The following is a 16,121-nucleotide window of genomic DNA, read 5'->3' on the forward strand; positions in this document are numbered from 1 at the left end:
TTAGTAAAACCAGAAATATCATCATTCTTTTGTGGTTACACCATTTGACATTTTCAGGAGCATTCAGTCTTACTTTTGGTAAAAAATGGTGCAAATGTCATTTCAAATGATATAAAACCAACAAAAATACTAAATGTACATTTTAACAAACCTGATGCTGCTTTTAAAACTATTTTTTAACATATTTTTGAATTGCTCATCTTACCAACTCTTATGTATCACTGTAACACCAGTTTAATAGAAAAAAAACAGACTAAATGTCACTTAATATTTACGATGGTTTGGCAGTTACAGCTTTGCTGCTGAAACATTTCATAAAATACTACATGCCTTTTCTTCTGTGGCTTTTTTCACACGTTCCTGTATCCAGTTACGTATTTCCTCATCGTGTATTTTCTTCATCTGATCGATTTCTCTCTCCACATTTTCTTTGTCGTGGAAACAAAGAGCTGATTTCAACTCAGTAATGTCTTGTTCATGTCTTTTCTTTAGTTTATCAAAGTCAGTCTGATACGCTTTGTTTCTGCTCAGCTGCCTGATCATGCAGGCGTCTTGCTGTCGTTGCTCCTCCTTCATGGCCTTCATTTCTTTTTCGTATCTTTCTATCGCAGCCGATGCATCAGTGGCGTATCTGTGTCTGAAATGATTGCATTCTTCGGCTTTCTTTCTGGCTTCCTCTTCGTTTCTCCTCCTTATTTCCTCCAGCTTCTTCATATGATTTTCTTGTACTTCTTTCCACTCTCTTGCTTCTAGTTCTCTCCTGATTCGTTCTTCATCTCTTCTTTGGTTTTCACATCTTTCTATTTCCTGCTCGTACTCCTCTCTGAGCCTCCGAAGTCGGGCTTGCTCCTCCTCTCGTCTCTGTTCTTCTTCCTGATGGCGTTTCTTCCACCATTCCCTTCTTTCTTGCTCCCAAGTTTCTCGTTCTTTTCTCATCTCCTCTCTGCTCTTTATTAAAAACATTGTGTCACCGGCTTCCTTTGTCTTGGATCCATATTTTAGTTTTCTGTCCAGAGTTTCAACTTTTTGTTCCCACTCGTGTCGTTGGAATTCCTCGTGCCTTTTCATGTCCCTCTCTTCTTCTTCCCTCTGTGCTCTCCCCTTGTCCCTCTTCTCCTTCTCCTTCCTAATGTGTTCCTCCTTGTCTTTGACTAGTTTGGCTCCCTCTGCTATTTTTTGTTCAAATTTGGGTATGAGCTCTGCCAGTTTGTTTCTCTTCACTTGCATTTCTTCATGTTTTCTTTCAAGCTCCCTCTTCTCTCTTTGGATCTCTCCTTCTTTCTCTCTCAGTATCCTTTTCATTTCCTTTTGTATGGCTTCCTCAGCTTCTTGGAACATCTCAGAGGTGTAGTAGCCTCCACCATTTTTTCTCACCATGGCCTTAACTTTGGTCAGCAGCTGCTTGACTTGACCATGATTCTTTTGATCATTGTTATTGAAGACCTGGTATCTTCCTCCACATTCAATCATCATTTGTTTGACAAAGTCTTGGCTGTCTTCCTCTATGTAACTCTCAATGGTTTGGTCTATGAGATCATCTCCTCTGGTGAATATGATGATGATGAAATCTTGCGAGTTCTTGCCGAAAAACTTCTTGATCAACTGCACGGTTTCTTTTTCCTCTTGTGTAAATCGACCGATCTGCAGCACCAGTAGGAACACATGAGGTCCAGGAGACAACATGCTGACACACTTCACAAGCTCATGTTGAACTTGCTCATTGGACAGAGTCGTGTCGAATAAGCCGGGAGTGTCGACAACAATAACAGGTTGGCCATCGATATCTCTTTCTTCTTTTTGGCAAAGCTTGGTCACTGCATTCATGCTGACTTTGGATCTAAAAAGGTCTTGGCCCAAAATGGTGTTTGCAGTCGCACTCTTCCCACTGCCAGTCTTCCCAATCAACGCCATCCTGATACACTCCTTTCTCGGCACGATCCTGAGATGCTCTCTACTCTGATGTACATGATCTGATTTCTTTAAAAAAGATTCATGTGCTGTTGCCCGATTCAACCGAGGTTTGGCAGTCATTACCTTTGTGAAGCCTCCGGGTCGCACAACTCTCATCTTTTCAACAGTATCCAGCACCTCAGAGACCTGTTGCTTATCTCTGATGTTGAAGACAACGTATCGTTCACCGTAGTTCTGACAGAGCTCCTGGATGTCCCTGTTTTCCTGCAGTAACCTCATATCAACTGCAGAGATAGGACCTGACTCCACAGTGAACAGAATCATGGTGTAGCCATTGGCTCGAGAGCTGAACGTGTTCTGGATGATCTTTAACTCGTTCTTGTCTTCATCTGTGAGGTGATCCAAAGGAAGAACCAGGATGAAGGCATGGACACCCTCAGGATCGCAGAGGGAGATGGACTTGAATGATTCCTTCTTGGCTGCCTCCTGAGGTTTTCCATACAAGGCAGGCAGCTGCACCAGAGAAACCCGACGTCCACACACCTCTCCCTGATGTTTAACACACTCTGAGTCGGCAGGTGGACCAAACTTTCTTTGTCCCAGAATGGCGTTAGCTGCTAACGTCTTCCACGCTCCAGATCTACCACACAAAACCAGGTTCAGAGGTGGTTTTACACATTCAGGTGTTACGATGGGATCAGTCACCTCTGTAAAGATGAGGTATCGTCCCCTGTTTTCACTCACTATGTTCTCCATGTTTGTCATCAGCTCTTGACGATCGTATGGAGGAAAACCTGTGTCACTAAGATTGATACTGTGCTGCCTTTGACTGCAGTCTTGGATGAGTTGATTCACTGAAGAGTTCAATCCTCTGTCATTTTCTGTAGTGATGACCATTGAGTATTCAAAAGCATCTTGACCAAACAAACTCAGGATGAACTTCAGTGTTTTTTGGTCCTGCTTTGTGAAATCAGACGGTCTGACGAACAACAGCAGAACATTTGGTCCAGGGGGACAATGAGCAACACACTTCTTTATCTCGTGCTTCACTTTATCTACAGGCAGACTGAAGACGTCTGCTGTTTTCACTATTGTGAATGGTTTTCTCCTCCACTCGCCGGTGATATGTGTACAGTTTTTGGACATCTTTGTATTGAGCAAATCTTGTTTTCCTGTGAGGAGGTAACATAGTGCTGTCTTTTCATTGGAACTCTTTCCAAAGATCACAATCCTGAGTTCAGGGGCTGTGAAACAATAAGAACAAAAGCATTTTTAAAAAATGACCATAATTCTGTGAAGATATTGTCATTGACCTTCATTAATGGTGATCATTCACCCATGATTCTTTAAAAAGAGGCTTACAGACAGGAAATGCAAAAAGTACTTCTCATTGCCTCCAAAGTTTTACAGTTTTTTGTGATTATTGTGTGTTTTCTCACACATTACATTGCAGTTCATTATGTCTTGTGTCCTCCTTTGCAGTAAAATTACAGGATATGGGAAACATTGCAAGCAGAGTGACATAATGCAATAAAAAAAGAAAAGAAAACGTGCATACATTTTCATTTTCTCTTGCCAATTTTCTCACAATTCGGATACATTTACAGTTCATTTGGATGGAAACCAGACTGCTGAGATAATTTGATGCAGAGAAGCATGTAGACCACCCCAGTTTTTAGTGAGATGATTTTTCTACAAGCACATTTTAACATAGGGCTACTAAAATGTTAGTGACCACAACTTCCTCTATTCTCTCAGCCTGCGACTGTCCTGATACTAAGTTTGGCCTGCTGCCTTTCTTCTTCCTGTTTGTGTGACGTTATTTCTGTATTCGTGCAGTCAACTGATAACTGATCTTTCTAACTGACCAGATCAATGATACAAATGAGGTCTTACTAGACTTACCGGATGCTGATTGAGCCATCTTGTTTTAGGGAAATTTTCTAGACAAACTGAAGGAAACACCTATTGGGAGAAGATCAGATAAGATAGACTTTATTGTCGTAGTGGAAAAGTTTCCTCGGACATTACAGCGTCTGCAGTATAAAATATGTTCATCCATCACTTACACATGCCCATCTACATTAGACAGTAGAGCTCACATAGTGTAAAATATATTATATTGATGGATGACAAGCTACAGCATATAAGGAAGAAACAAGGCAACATTATAATGCTAAAACTCAAGGAAATAAATACAATAAATTAAGCTCTGACAAACTTACTGACAAGACAAACAATGCTTTGACGTTAAAGAGTCATCTGAGTGTTAGAAGTATCTAAAATATTGCCTCATACTACTTTTAACACTGTTACATGTAAGATAGTAAATTACATTGTGAATTCATTCCTAACTGAATTGGTTGGCGTCACAGTTTTATACTGTGCAGAAGTCTATTTATATACTTACACGGTCGCCCATAAAGTTGGAATAATTTAGTTTTCAGACACATTCCTCTTTATATTTTCTATTTATACCCATCAGTAATCACCTTTGACCAGGTATAATGAGATTGATCAATACAATTTTGAAAATATATTCACTTTATCTATCAAGAATAAATCACATTGTCACAATCATTTCATGGAAAAAGGTAAAAAAATATTTGAATCCAACTTTATTGGCGACCGTGTATGTTTATGTATAATATTATAGAAATTGTACCATTTCAGAAGCCAAAACTAACCAAAAAAAGAAAGTTTGACACATAACGTAACATACACAAAGATGAGATTAAGTGACCTTAGTTAAACCCATTTTACTACATATACTATACACTTAACCCTTAAACAGGCAGCAGTAGAAAAGGAAATGTGAAAATTAATTCTGATGTTACTAGTTATCTCATTCGCACCTAAATAAACATTTCCACAAATATTTTAAAACGTATTTTGTACATTTTATGAGTTGTATCTATATCAGGATACATTGCCCTGTTAAGGTTTAAAATATGGTCATAATGGGAAACAACTGGATGTTTTATTTGTATATAAGTATAGACCTACCACAAGCTTCAATTCTACCAATTCCGTTTTTTTAACTAATTAGAAAATGGACAAGACACATACAACTGAACAACCACCGTAACCAATCATGCTGCTTACAGGCTGTTAAAGAGACACATTGCCTGTTTAAGGGTTTTAAGTCATATCATTTTAACTTAACGACATTTTCCCTCAGGCATGAATAACTTAAAGTAAACATAATTAAACAGTTGAAGTGAATTATAAATACACAAAGACTGTTCTTTTAGTTATTATAATTCAGGCCAACTTTTCAAACATTGAACTCTGGAAGCTACTTTCCTCTTCACATAATCAAACATGCTGCACTTACCTGCAGTTGTATCTTTAGTTGCAGTTATATCACATATTTGGTTGAAGTCCTGAGCTGTGCTGTAGTCCGATTACTACACACTATGAAATATCCTGGTCTGACTGATCACCAGGCGTCTACGTTCAACACCTGTGGATCGACATTAAACTGTTTTAATGAATCAGTGTAAGGATTCAGACTATGAACACAACACACACACACACACACACACACACACACACACACACACACACACACACACACACACACACACACATTCTTACTACTTTCCCTTGTTTCCTCTCTATTTTCCCTTTTCCTTATTTGCTGAATTCATTGTTTAGTCTACTCACCAGATGAAGTTTTACTCTTTTATCAAATCAAGTGAAGTAGAGTTGATTCAAGACTGTCAACAATGAAACGAGCCGGTGTGGGCAGGGCTCCCAACCGACTCATTGTTCCTTGTTGTCATTTCACAAGTATGACAGCAATGTGAACGGCCCTGTACGTCTTTGGCTGACTGCTCATTGCTTGACTTCTTTTAAGGCTCAGATGAAACTTATTATAGATGGATCAATAGATTGGCAACCGAGCAGACAACTGGCCTGATTAAGACTCTGGAGTCTGCTGTGATGTGTTTTGACTTATATTTGGAAGCAAAACAAACCTGACTAAAATTAGGCTAGAAAATGAAGCTAACAGGTTGAGTCAGAGCAGTTTTGCTAAAAGATGCATGCACAGAACCCCAAAAACAGAGTGAAAATGCTCTAAATTGAAGATTGCATTATGTATGATGATGCTATAAACAGTTGGTTAAGACCTTTTGGACACCTGTTGGGACAGAGATGTTAACTCTAACTTGGAAACCACCAACATTTAAGTGAAACTACAAAGCTTGGAATGTGAGACGGTAACAGATGTGAGTAAGTGTAATTGACTTCCCATCAAGGCTCAGACTAACTGGTCGAACTGGTCAAATGTACAAATGTAGATCTTGCAATGTAATTACAGTAGTTCACTTCCCTGTTGATGGACAGAAAGGTTTTAAAGTGCAACTAAAAACAAAAAAAAATCCCCTGAAAAATACCTCTAGACTTCAGCTTCCTTTATCAGAGTAGATAATGAAATGAAAAAAGTTTCCATTGTTCCAGGTACTATTCAGAAAGCCCTGATCCAAACTTCCACATTTGTAGGGGAACCAAAGGTCTTCTCTATAGATCTCCTTCTAAGGTGACGAAAACACAATGATTCTTATTTTAAGGTGATTATACACGAATTAAAACTATATACTTATAATTATTCTGCTCCATTTCTGCCAAATCTATACCACTAGATGCTAAATCTATACCACTAGATCCCAAATCTATACCACTAGACCACTAGATCCCACATCTATACCACTAGATCCCACATCTATACCACTAGATGCCAAATCTATACCACTAGACCACTAGATCCCAAATCTAGACCACTAGATCCCAAATCTAGACCACTAGATCCCAAATCTATACCACTAGACCACTAGATCCCAAATCTAGACCACTAGATGCCAAATCTATACCACTAGATCCCACATCTATACCATTAGATCCCAAATCTATACCACTAGACCACTAGATCCCAAATCTAGACCACTACATGCCAAATCTACACCACTAGATGCCAAATCTATACCATTATATGCCAAATCTATACCACTAGACCACTAGATCCCAAATCTATACCACTAGATGCCAAATCTATACCATTAGATGCCAAATCTATACCATTAGACCACTAGATCCCAAATCTATACCACTAGATGCCAAATCTATACCACTAGACCACTAGATCCCAAATCTATACCACTAGATGCCAAATCTATACCATTAGATGCCAAATATATACCATTAGACCACTAGATCCCAAATCTATACCACTAGATCCCACTAGATCCCACATCTATACCACTAGATGCGTCTAAATTCAACACACTGCACCTTTAAAGGATGATCTAACTGCCTGTGAAGTTATTTTGGTTGCAGACACCACAAACTCCAGAAAACGCTCGCTGAGTCGGTCCAGAACAAGAACCAAGAGAAATGTGCGGACTGGCTTTGCGATGCTTTGTCAGCATGGATGTGCTTGTAGACATATTATTATACCTTATAATTTGGGTATTTTTAATTTATATCCTCGCGTAATCCGTATGAGTCAGCGTGTGTGTGTTAGTATTTAAAAGCTGATCATAAAGCTATTTTTTCTTTTTTATGAAAACAAAGAACTGAGAGATCAGAGCGCTGACGATACCGAGTCCCGCTGAGCCGCCAGATGAACGATTTTAAACTCAACCACGCCGCTGTCAGGCAGCAGGGGTCTCTATTTTTCATACCTGAGAGTTCGTTGGATGTGTTTGATTTACAGCACGGCCCCCGCTTGAATTTAGCAGCATTGTATGTATTAAACACATAGATTTGTTTTAAATACATACAAGCTGCTGCATGTTTGTCGGCCCCCCTCTCTCGCTCTCTCTCTCTTTTTATCCTGGGAGGTCATCGGGTATGTTTGATTTATAGCCTGGTCCCTCCTGGCTGTGTTTTCACATGGGTCTAACACTACCCCACCCCTCCCCCGGTGTGGAAAGAATTAATAAAACACACATACACACACACACACTCTCTCACACACTCTCACACAGATCTTTAGCAGGCTCATTTTAACTTGTCAGACTCAACTATTCCCCCCTTAAAATATTTCTGGATCTTTATCAGTATTTTCACTCGCTCTTATTAATTATGAGCTCGTAGTTCGTTTTTTCATGCCAAGAAAAATCAGTTTCTGCAGCTTTCTCAAACGTAACAAGTGGAAAACCTTCAGGGTAAAACACTAAAAGAGTTTCTCTAGGAAGTTTCGCTCTTCCCACACGGCAGTGGAATGTAACTCAATACTAACTACTTGTACTTGACTTACATTTATATCACATTTTACACTTTATTTGGCAGACGCTTCTATCCTAAGTGATTTACAGGCAAGGCAAGACAATCAAGCATCAGAGGACAGTTATTTAGAAAAAGTATTCTCAAGTAGCTGAGAAAGAGAAGTAGAGGGATTTTTTTTTTTGCTTGTGTGTGTTGTTTTTAAGTTGTTGTTTTATTATCCAAGTAAGGAACGATTGGAAGTAGACAAGTGCATGAGAAATACTCTAGATAACAAGAAAGTACAACAATCAACGCAGTGCCAAGTGTTGAGTTAACAGAAGAGTTTTCAGGCATTTCTTGATTGCAGTTACTTTATTTACTTTGTACTTAAAGGGGACCTGTCATGATTTTTCTTATTTTCAGTCATATATATATATTGTGAATGTTGGCTGTTCATATTAAACATGGTCAAAGTTTCAAATGATGAGGTAAACATACGTAGAAGGAATCTCTGTGGGCAAAAAGCATCGGCTTCAGACTGATCTTCTTACAGCCCGAGCTGATGTCAGCTTGTGACCGATTTCCTTATATGGTCATCTGCTACGCTACGCTAACATGATAGCATTTTTCCAGTGTTTTGAGGTAGTCAAACGGAGCCATGACTCCTTTACACAGGTCAAAGTAAAATAAGTACTTTACCTGTTGGAGGTGTCCAGTCGTCTGCAGCTCTTCATCAAACATCATCATCATGTTTTTTTCTTCTTACAGCCCGAGCTGATGTCGACTCGTGACGGATTACTTTATATGATCATCAGCTCCATGCACATTGTGCCAGGTCACTGCTCATTATGGTGTTTTTCCATGCTTTTGGGTCTTGGGATTCACATAATTTTTAACTGATCTACCCAAGAAACAGCTCCGAACTCTGCTAATTCAGTTAGGAACATGTTTCATTCCCTGTAAATTCATCACAATCAAAGTCTTTTAATGACGCAGACATTAAGCGTTTTTTAATGTGACGCAGTTAAGCAGGAAGTGTTGGGTTTGCATTGGTGGTAACTTAACACGACTCTGATACGTGCGCCAATCAGAACAGTGTTGGCTCATCAGGAGGAAAGCCTTAAAGAGACAGGAGCTAAAACTGCCTGTTAGAGACAGAAGACTAGCTCCCCTTTAATTGATATAAAGTAAGGGTTGGGCTAGGTCCAAGTTCTGAGATTGGATCTGAATGGACCTGAGTGTATGCGTTATCATCTCTGAACATGTGGTACGTGGGAGAAAATGATGTGTTACACTGTGTGAATGTGTAACTGGAGAGACAAATTGAATTGTTCTTTGTCAATGTGAGAATAAGTTGAAGGAAATGCAGAACAAGGAGGTAAAACTAACCGATACATCAGCTGTTGGGTTGATTGTCGAGCAAGATGATAAAATGACTGAAGCTGAGTTTGTTATTTCAGGAAAATCAGATGGCCTAGTGAACAAGATTTATGTTGTAATTAATTTAACATTGTCTTCTGTCTGTGTATCATTTAGTTGGCTACAGATGGTTTTTACTGAAAGTGGAAAACTAAACTAAACTAAAATAAATATAAAATGTCGGACTTTCAGTGATTGATATAAATTGTCTTTGAAGCATTCTCTTTCCCACTGCGGCTGCTTGTTAATTGATCAAATTAATTAATAGCACATCATGCTTCTGCAGGGTTGACAGCGTTTTGGATTGGGTCTAATTATCGTCGGGTCTGGCTGTGCTCAAATTTCAGTGATAATAATCCAGTAATTATGTAATATATCAATCAGAAAGACCATTTTATGCATTAGGAGTACATATTTACTTTTAATACTTGTACATTTCATTGGTAATTCAAATTTAACTTTATTTTTTTACATTTTTAATGCAGGGTTTCTACTTGTGATTGAGTATTTTGACATTTTTTTCTGCCATTATCCTGATTTTAAACTCTAGTTTGATGACAAGTCATGTTGTTTCTGTTATTTTGTCCACCCCCTGTGGGAAGTCTGCATACTATATCTCTTCATCTTCTTGTCTTTGTTGTTTTCAGCAGCTTTAACTTTATTTTTTTTCTCTTTTACTTACTGTCTTTCTTTCATTTCCTCTCTCAGTACTTTAGTTTGTCTTCACTTCATTAAACAAGCTTCACGTCACAGCTGACATGAAGCCTCTTTGACTTTTCTTTTTCTCCTCTTCAATGTGTCTTTTTTTCCTTTAATTATTTATCTTTCTTAAAATTCTCAGTCTCTCTGTTTATTCTCCTCTTTTCTCATTAGTGTCAGATAAAATGAAGTTAACTAAATGCTGATTGTGATTGATTATCTGTCAGAAAGTTTCAAGTCTCTGCGAGTAGATTTGCACGGAGTGAACCGCAACAAATCAGCTGCTTTTAGAGAAGAAAACTGATCTGTAGTTGTAGTAGGTAACAGGCTTAAAATATTAAAAACCACCAGTGCGGTTGTTCATGTTTGTGCATCTCCTGATTGAGCACTTTGAAAAGATTTGAACGGTTTTGGACCTTGTTTACAATCCGATGATTGAAGAGGCATTTTAGTGCCAAATATCATAAACTGAACATTTTGTCACATTAATTAACTCAATCTGCTTTAAATTATTTTATTAAAAGAGGGTCATAATTCAAATTAAATGTCGTTTAATTTCACTTTAAATGGTTATCTCAAGTGAAAAGCAATTTGTTTTCTAGCCCGAAGGTACTTTGGCAGGAAAACATGGGAGGCGTGTGGGAGTTGAACCTGTGGCCTCTCACTTACGTTCTTGTCTGTCTGACACTCTGCCGCCCCGATGGGAGAAAAAAGCATGTGGGAAAGTGTTTTAAAATAGTTCAGGCTGGATATGAAAATGTGGTTTTGAACGTGGAGTTTGGTCATGTTGTTAGAATGATGTTTTTGGGTGGACAAGGTGTTGTTTTAGCAGTGGTGTGACCAAGGAACCGTCAGCTCACTGGCTGCGTGTTTGAACAACATCACGGTCATTAGTTGGTCTGAGGAGAGTGAGAGACACCAGATATCTACTATTAATCATTTGGGCTTGGTCAAGATGTGAAATCTCGCTGTTATCGGATGGGAGTTATTTCCCAAATCAGACCTGGACAGAGTCACTTACATGTTACACTGTCTCGTCGTCTTGCAGGATTGTTAATCAGCTGTTTGTTTTTTCCCCTGTCAGAGGTAAAGGATGATGATGATGTCGGACACTGTGGTCAAGACTGAGTTATCCAAACACCTACAGGCCACATATTCATGACGTTAGCTGTTTGGTTCAATACTTTATGGTCCCGCTGTGGGAAGTTTGGCTTGCAGCAAAGCACAGATGACAATACACACGAAAAGTACAGCAATAAATTCAATGGAAGATGAGTTTAATATCGGATAATACACACTTAACAGTTCAACAATATATAAAAAGATGGATTTGGAAGTGCGACAGTGCTAAGAGAGCAAAAAGTGAATAGGTGTAAGATAACAATGACCTTTTCTGTATAGGTTAAGCCTGCATATTGAACTGGAACAAAGGAACATTTAATCTATTGTACTTTACTTTGGGAACCATGTACCTCTGACCTGAAGGGGAGAAGGTACAAGGTTTGAGGTACTTGAGATACTTGAGATTAAGTACCTTCAAGTACCTCAAAGAAAAGCTGGTCTGGGCTTCCTAAAATCAATCCTGCCTTCCTTAAGACCTTGCAGAAGATCGTTTTGGCCCCCTTAATAATGTTGCCAAGTCTTTTTTTGTGTGTTTTGGACATTCACCATTTGTGTTGCGATACCAGGATCCTGTTGAAAAGGTTAAAACATGACTCATTGAAAGATCTATAAAATAGCAATATCAATTTATGGTCAACATCTAAGACATTACACCTCAGTAGGAAATACAGTCTTTGCTGTGTGGGTCTACAGTAGTAACCCCTCAACCCTGTTAACTAGCCTTTGCTTAATCAGCCTCTTAAATGACTTCATGACCAGTGAGGTAAGCGATACTGGTCCGAACAGGTACTGTGACGATCTCCCTTCAGAGTTGGGGAACATTTTACTGCTCTAGGTGGGAGAAAATGTTGCATAGTTGTTCTGCACAGACAGTCAATAGTTTCCCTGTAATCATGTCTGGCTTGGGGCTTTTTCCAATTCTGCATTTTTTAAACATTGTTTTTACACTGTCAGTGCTGAATGTGAATTAGGTAGACACAGTGTCCTCACTCCTCATGGTTGAAAGGTCTTGGTTTTATAAACTGTAGTGGTTTTTCAGAATCTGCGTCCCTCTGTGCCGTTAAAGATGTTTCTGTCCGCCCACTTAGACCCATAAATCAGCACGAGTGATGAGTTCATTTTAATTATTTAATTACAAACCAGTTTGCCGACTCTGACACTCCCTCATCTCTGTTCTCCAAACAACTTCTCACCAATACTTTGCTCTGCACTACATAAGAGTAGTTATTGTTTTATAAAGATAAAATAATAATGTTTTCTTTATGATGTGATATTGTCACATTGAGCAGAGACAGATGGAAGCAAAACGTTTGTTGTCATAGAAAACAGTAAATACCATGACAATCATAGTTAGAGTCCACTTTTGACCATCTAACTATCTCAAATCAGACCCGCCACCTGTAAATATGTTAATTTGCCACTAGGGCTGGGCAATTAATCGAAAAATAATCGAAACCGACTTTTAGAAACTCTAATCGACTTAATCTTGCTCATGTCAATTAATCATGGTGTTCACTGTTGCCATGACAACAAAGGTTGCATATCTTTAAGGGATTTGAAAACTTGTCTCCAGTGATCATTTGAACCCAAACCATGATCTTTACATAGTTCTGATCAAGTAAACTAGACATTAACCACAGCGTCACACTTTAAAACATCATTATTTTCACTCCCTAAAGATACTCATGTAAAATACAAAACAAAAGAAACTGTGAAAATACAGCATTCTTCATCAAGGGTGGAAAATTAGAAGTTCAATTCGTGATTTTGATTTTTGCCATAATCACCCAGCCCTATTTGCCACCTTATATAGGCATCATCTGAACTACGTCACTTCTCCAGGTCATAATTACCACGGCCACTAGATGGCGTCTGTCAATCAAGCGTAACAATAGGTCAATTTTACCAGCTGAATTTTGGACCTATACTGTATTTTTTGGTCTCCTTGAGTTATTATTGTTTTAGTTTGGTTCTGTTCATTTTATTTAGTTGTTTTTAACCCTCCTGTTGTCCTCCCAGGTCAAATTGACCCCGTCTGTTTTGACTTTTCCTTCTTTCCTTCCTTCCTTCCTCCCTCTTTCTTTAATTTTTCCTTCATTCTTCCCCTCCTTCCCTCTTTCTTTGCTCCCTCCTCGTTCCTTAATCCTTTCCTTCCTTCCTTCTTTCCTTCCTTCCTTCCTTCCTTCCTTCCTTCCTTCCTTCCTTCCTTCCTTCCTTCCTTCCTTTCCTTCCTCCCTTCCTTCTCTCCTTCATTCCTTCCTATTTTCCTTCCTTCCTTCCTTCCTCATTTCCTTCCTCCCTCCCTCCCTCCTTACTCCTTTCTTTCCTTCCTTCCTTCTTTCCTCCTTTCCTTCCTCCCTTCCTTATCTCCTTACTTCCTTCCTGTTTTCTTCCTTTCCTTCTTTCTTTCCTCCTTTCCTTCCTTCCTTCCTTCCTTCCTTCCTTCCTTCCTTCCTTCCTCTTTTCATTCCTTCTTCCTCCCTTCCTTCCTTGACTCGAGGACAACAGGAATCTAAACATCTATTGGGTTGTGTTAAGGAAAGAGTCTTCACTCGGGTTTTCTCTATGATACAATATTTTTCTATGACTGTATTAGAAATTGTATTCCTGATTTATAACTGCAGTGTTTCCCTCTGATATTCATTCTATGTATTTCTAGACATTTCTTTTCCTTATTTGTGCTGTGCAATAGAAAATAAATGTGTTTGTGTGTGTTATTGCAGGTCCTGTATCTTCTACAGAGCATGTATGGATATCCCGAGAGGAACAGAGCTGCTGGTGTGGTACAACGACTCCTACACTTCCTTCTTCGGCATCCCGCTGCAGTGCATCGCTCAGGACGAAAACTGTGAGAAAATACTGCTGACTTTTCCTTCTTTGTCTTCTTTTTTCTTTTTTTTCTTTGTCTCCTTTCTGTCGTAATTATCACCATATGTTTGCTGAATATAATGTTTCAAAAAAATGCGAGCTCTGGAAATGAGCCTTGATTTTTAGGGATTTGTGCCAAAACAAGACATCAGTAGTACATTTTCTCTTCTTAAAGGGGATCTGTTAAGCTTATTTCCAGCTTTGCATTTTTATTCTGGGACTCCACTAGAGCAGCTTTGCATTTATTGCACTTATTTATCTTCTACTGGCCCTGTATGCAGCTCCTCAGTTCCGCCTCTGTCTCTAACAGGCAGTTTTAGCTCCTGTCTCTTTAAGGGACCCTTCCTAATGAGCCTACTCTGTTCTGATTGGCCGGCTTTCCAGAAACTTGCTTCATATTAAAAGCTTTTAACCTTCCGGTCGTCCTCCCGGGTCAAATTGACCCCATCTGTTTTGACTGTTCCTTCTTTCCTCCCTTCCTTCCTTCCGTCTGTCCTTCCTCCCTCCCTCCCTCCTTCTCTCTTTCTTTCCTTCCTCCTCCCTCCTTTCCTTCCGTCTTCCTCCCTCCTTTCCTTCCTTCCTCTTTTCTTTCCTTCTTCCTCCCTACTTTCCTCCCTTCCTCATTTATTTCCTTCTTCCTTCCTTCCTCCCTTCCTCCCTTACTTCCTCCCTCCTTTCCTTCCTTCTTCCTCACTTCCTTCCTCCTTTCTTTCCTTCTTCTTCCCTACTTTCCTTCCGTCTTCCTTCCTTCCTTCCTTCCTTCCTTCCTTCCTTCCTTCCTTCCTTCCTTCCTTCCTTCCTTCCTTCCTTCCTTCCTTCTTTCCTCCTTTCCTTCCTTCTTCCTTCCTCCCTTCCTTCCTCCTTTCATCCCTTCCTCCTTTCCTTCCTTCTTCCTCCCTCCCTTCCTTCCTCCCTCCTTTCCTCCCTCCTTTCCTTCCTTCCTTGACTCGAAGACAACAGGAGGGTTAAATGAATATCGGAGGTGTGTAAAATTACCGCCAATGCAAACCCAACAATTCCTGCTTAACTGCTTCAAATTAAAAGCTTTTAAATGACTAAATAATGGGAGGTTTTTTATTGTGAAGAGTTTACAGTTGACAGTCCCAATTAGCAGAGCTTCATTAGTGGCCTTAAAAACCAGTTCAAACAACAACATCTGGAGATATTTGGAGCTATGTGTTGAGTGGGTCAGTTAAATAATGCAGGGATGGATAGTACAAGCAGAAACAGCCACAATGATGATTATGATATGATAGAGCTGATGATATCCAGCACATCTCCCAACAGGTAAACTACTTATTTTGACTTTATCCTGCTGTGTAATGGAGTCATAACTCCCAAAACAATGGAAAAAGCCTCTAATGTGAGCCAAGCGGAGCAGATGACCATATAAGGAAATCAACCGTCATCGCCTCGGGGCTGAAAGTAGATAAAAAAAACATTGGAAACTGAACGTTTAGTCTGAAGCTTCTTGCTCACAAGATTATTCCTACTTATGTTTATTATTTAAAACTTTTTGGCCACTTTTAATATGAACATCTGACATTATAAAAAATTATATAAACATGGAGTGAAAATAAGTAAAAGCATGAAAAAGTCCCTTTTAAGTTCCATCAGGTCACAAGTTGAGTTCAGAGCAGATTCAGATGAGCAGAGGAAAGAAGGAAGGGAGGAAGGTGGGGGGAGGAAAGAAAGAGAGGAGGGAGGGAGGAAGGAAAGGAAGGAGGGAAGGAGGAAGGAAGGAAGGAAGGAAGGAAAGGAGGGAGGAAGGGAGGGAGGAAAGGAAAGAAGGAAGTGAGGAAGGAAAGGGAGGAAGGACAGAGGAAAGAAGGAAGGAAGTAAAGTAGGAGGGAGGGAGGAAAGAAGGAAGGAGGGAGGGAGGGAGAAAG

General features: G+C 39.4%; 1 protein-coding gene across 1 annotated transcript in view; it reads left to right on the forward strand.

Moving 5' to 3' along the window:
- LOC133977274 (putative histone-lysine N-methyltransferase PRDM6) overlaps positions 1 to 14,212 on the forward strand; it is a gene marked incomplete at its 3' end in the record, with an annotated part of 103,947 nt that extends 89,735 nt beyond the window's left edge. The window contains exon 5 of the mRNA XM_062415373.1: positions 14,088 to 14,212. Within this exon, the coding sequence (XP_062271357.1) occupies positions 14,088 to 14,212 (125 nt within the window). The remainder of the gene's footprint in view (positions 1 to 14,087) is intronic.
- Between the last annotated feature and the right edge of the window lie 1,909 nt (positions 14,213 to 16,121).

The sequence above is a fragment of the Scomber scombrus genome, unplaced genomic scaffold, assembly GCF_963691925.1.
Source record: "Scomber scombrus unplaced genomic scaffold, fScoSco1.1 SCAFFOLD_85, whole genome shotgun sequence".
Classification (NCBI taxonomy): Eukaryota; Metazoa; Chordata; class Actinopteri; order Scombriformes; family Scombridae; genus Scomber; species Scomber scombrus.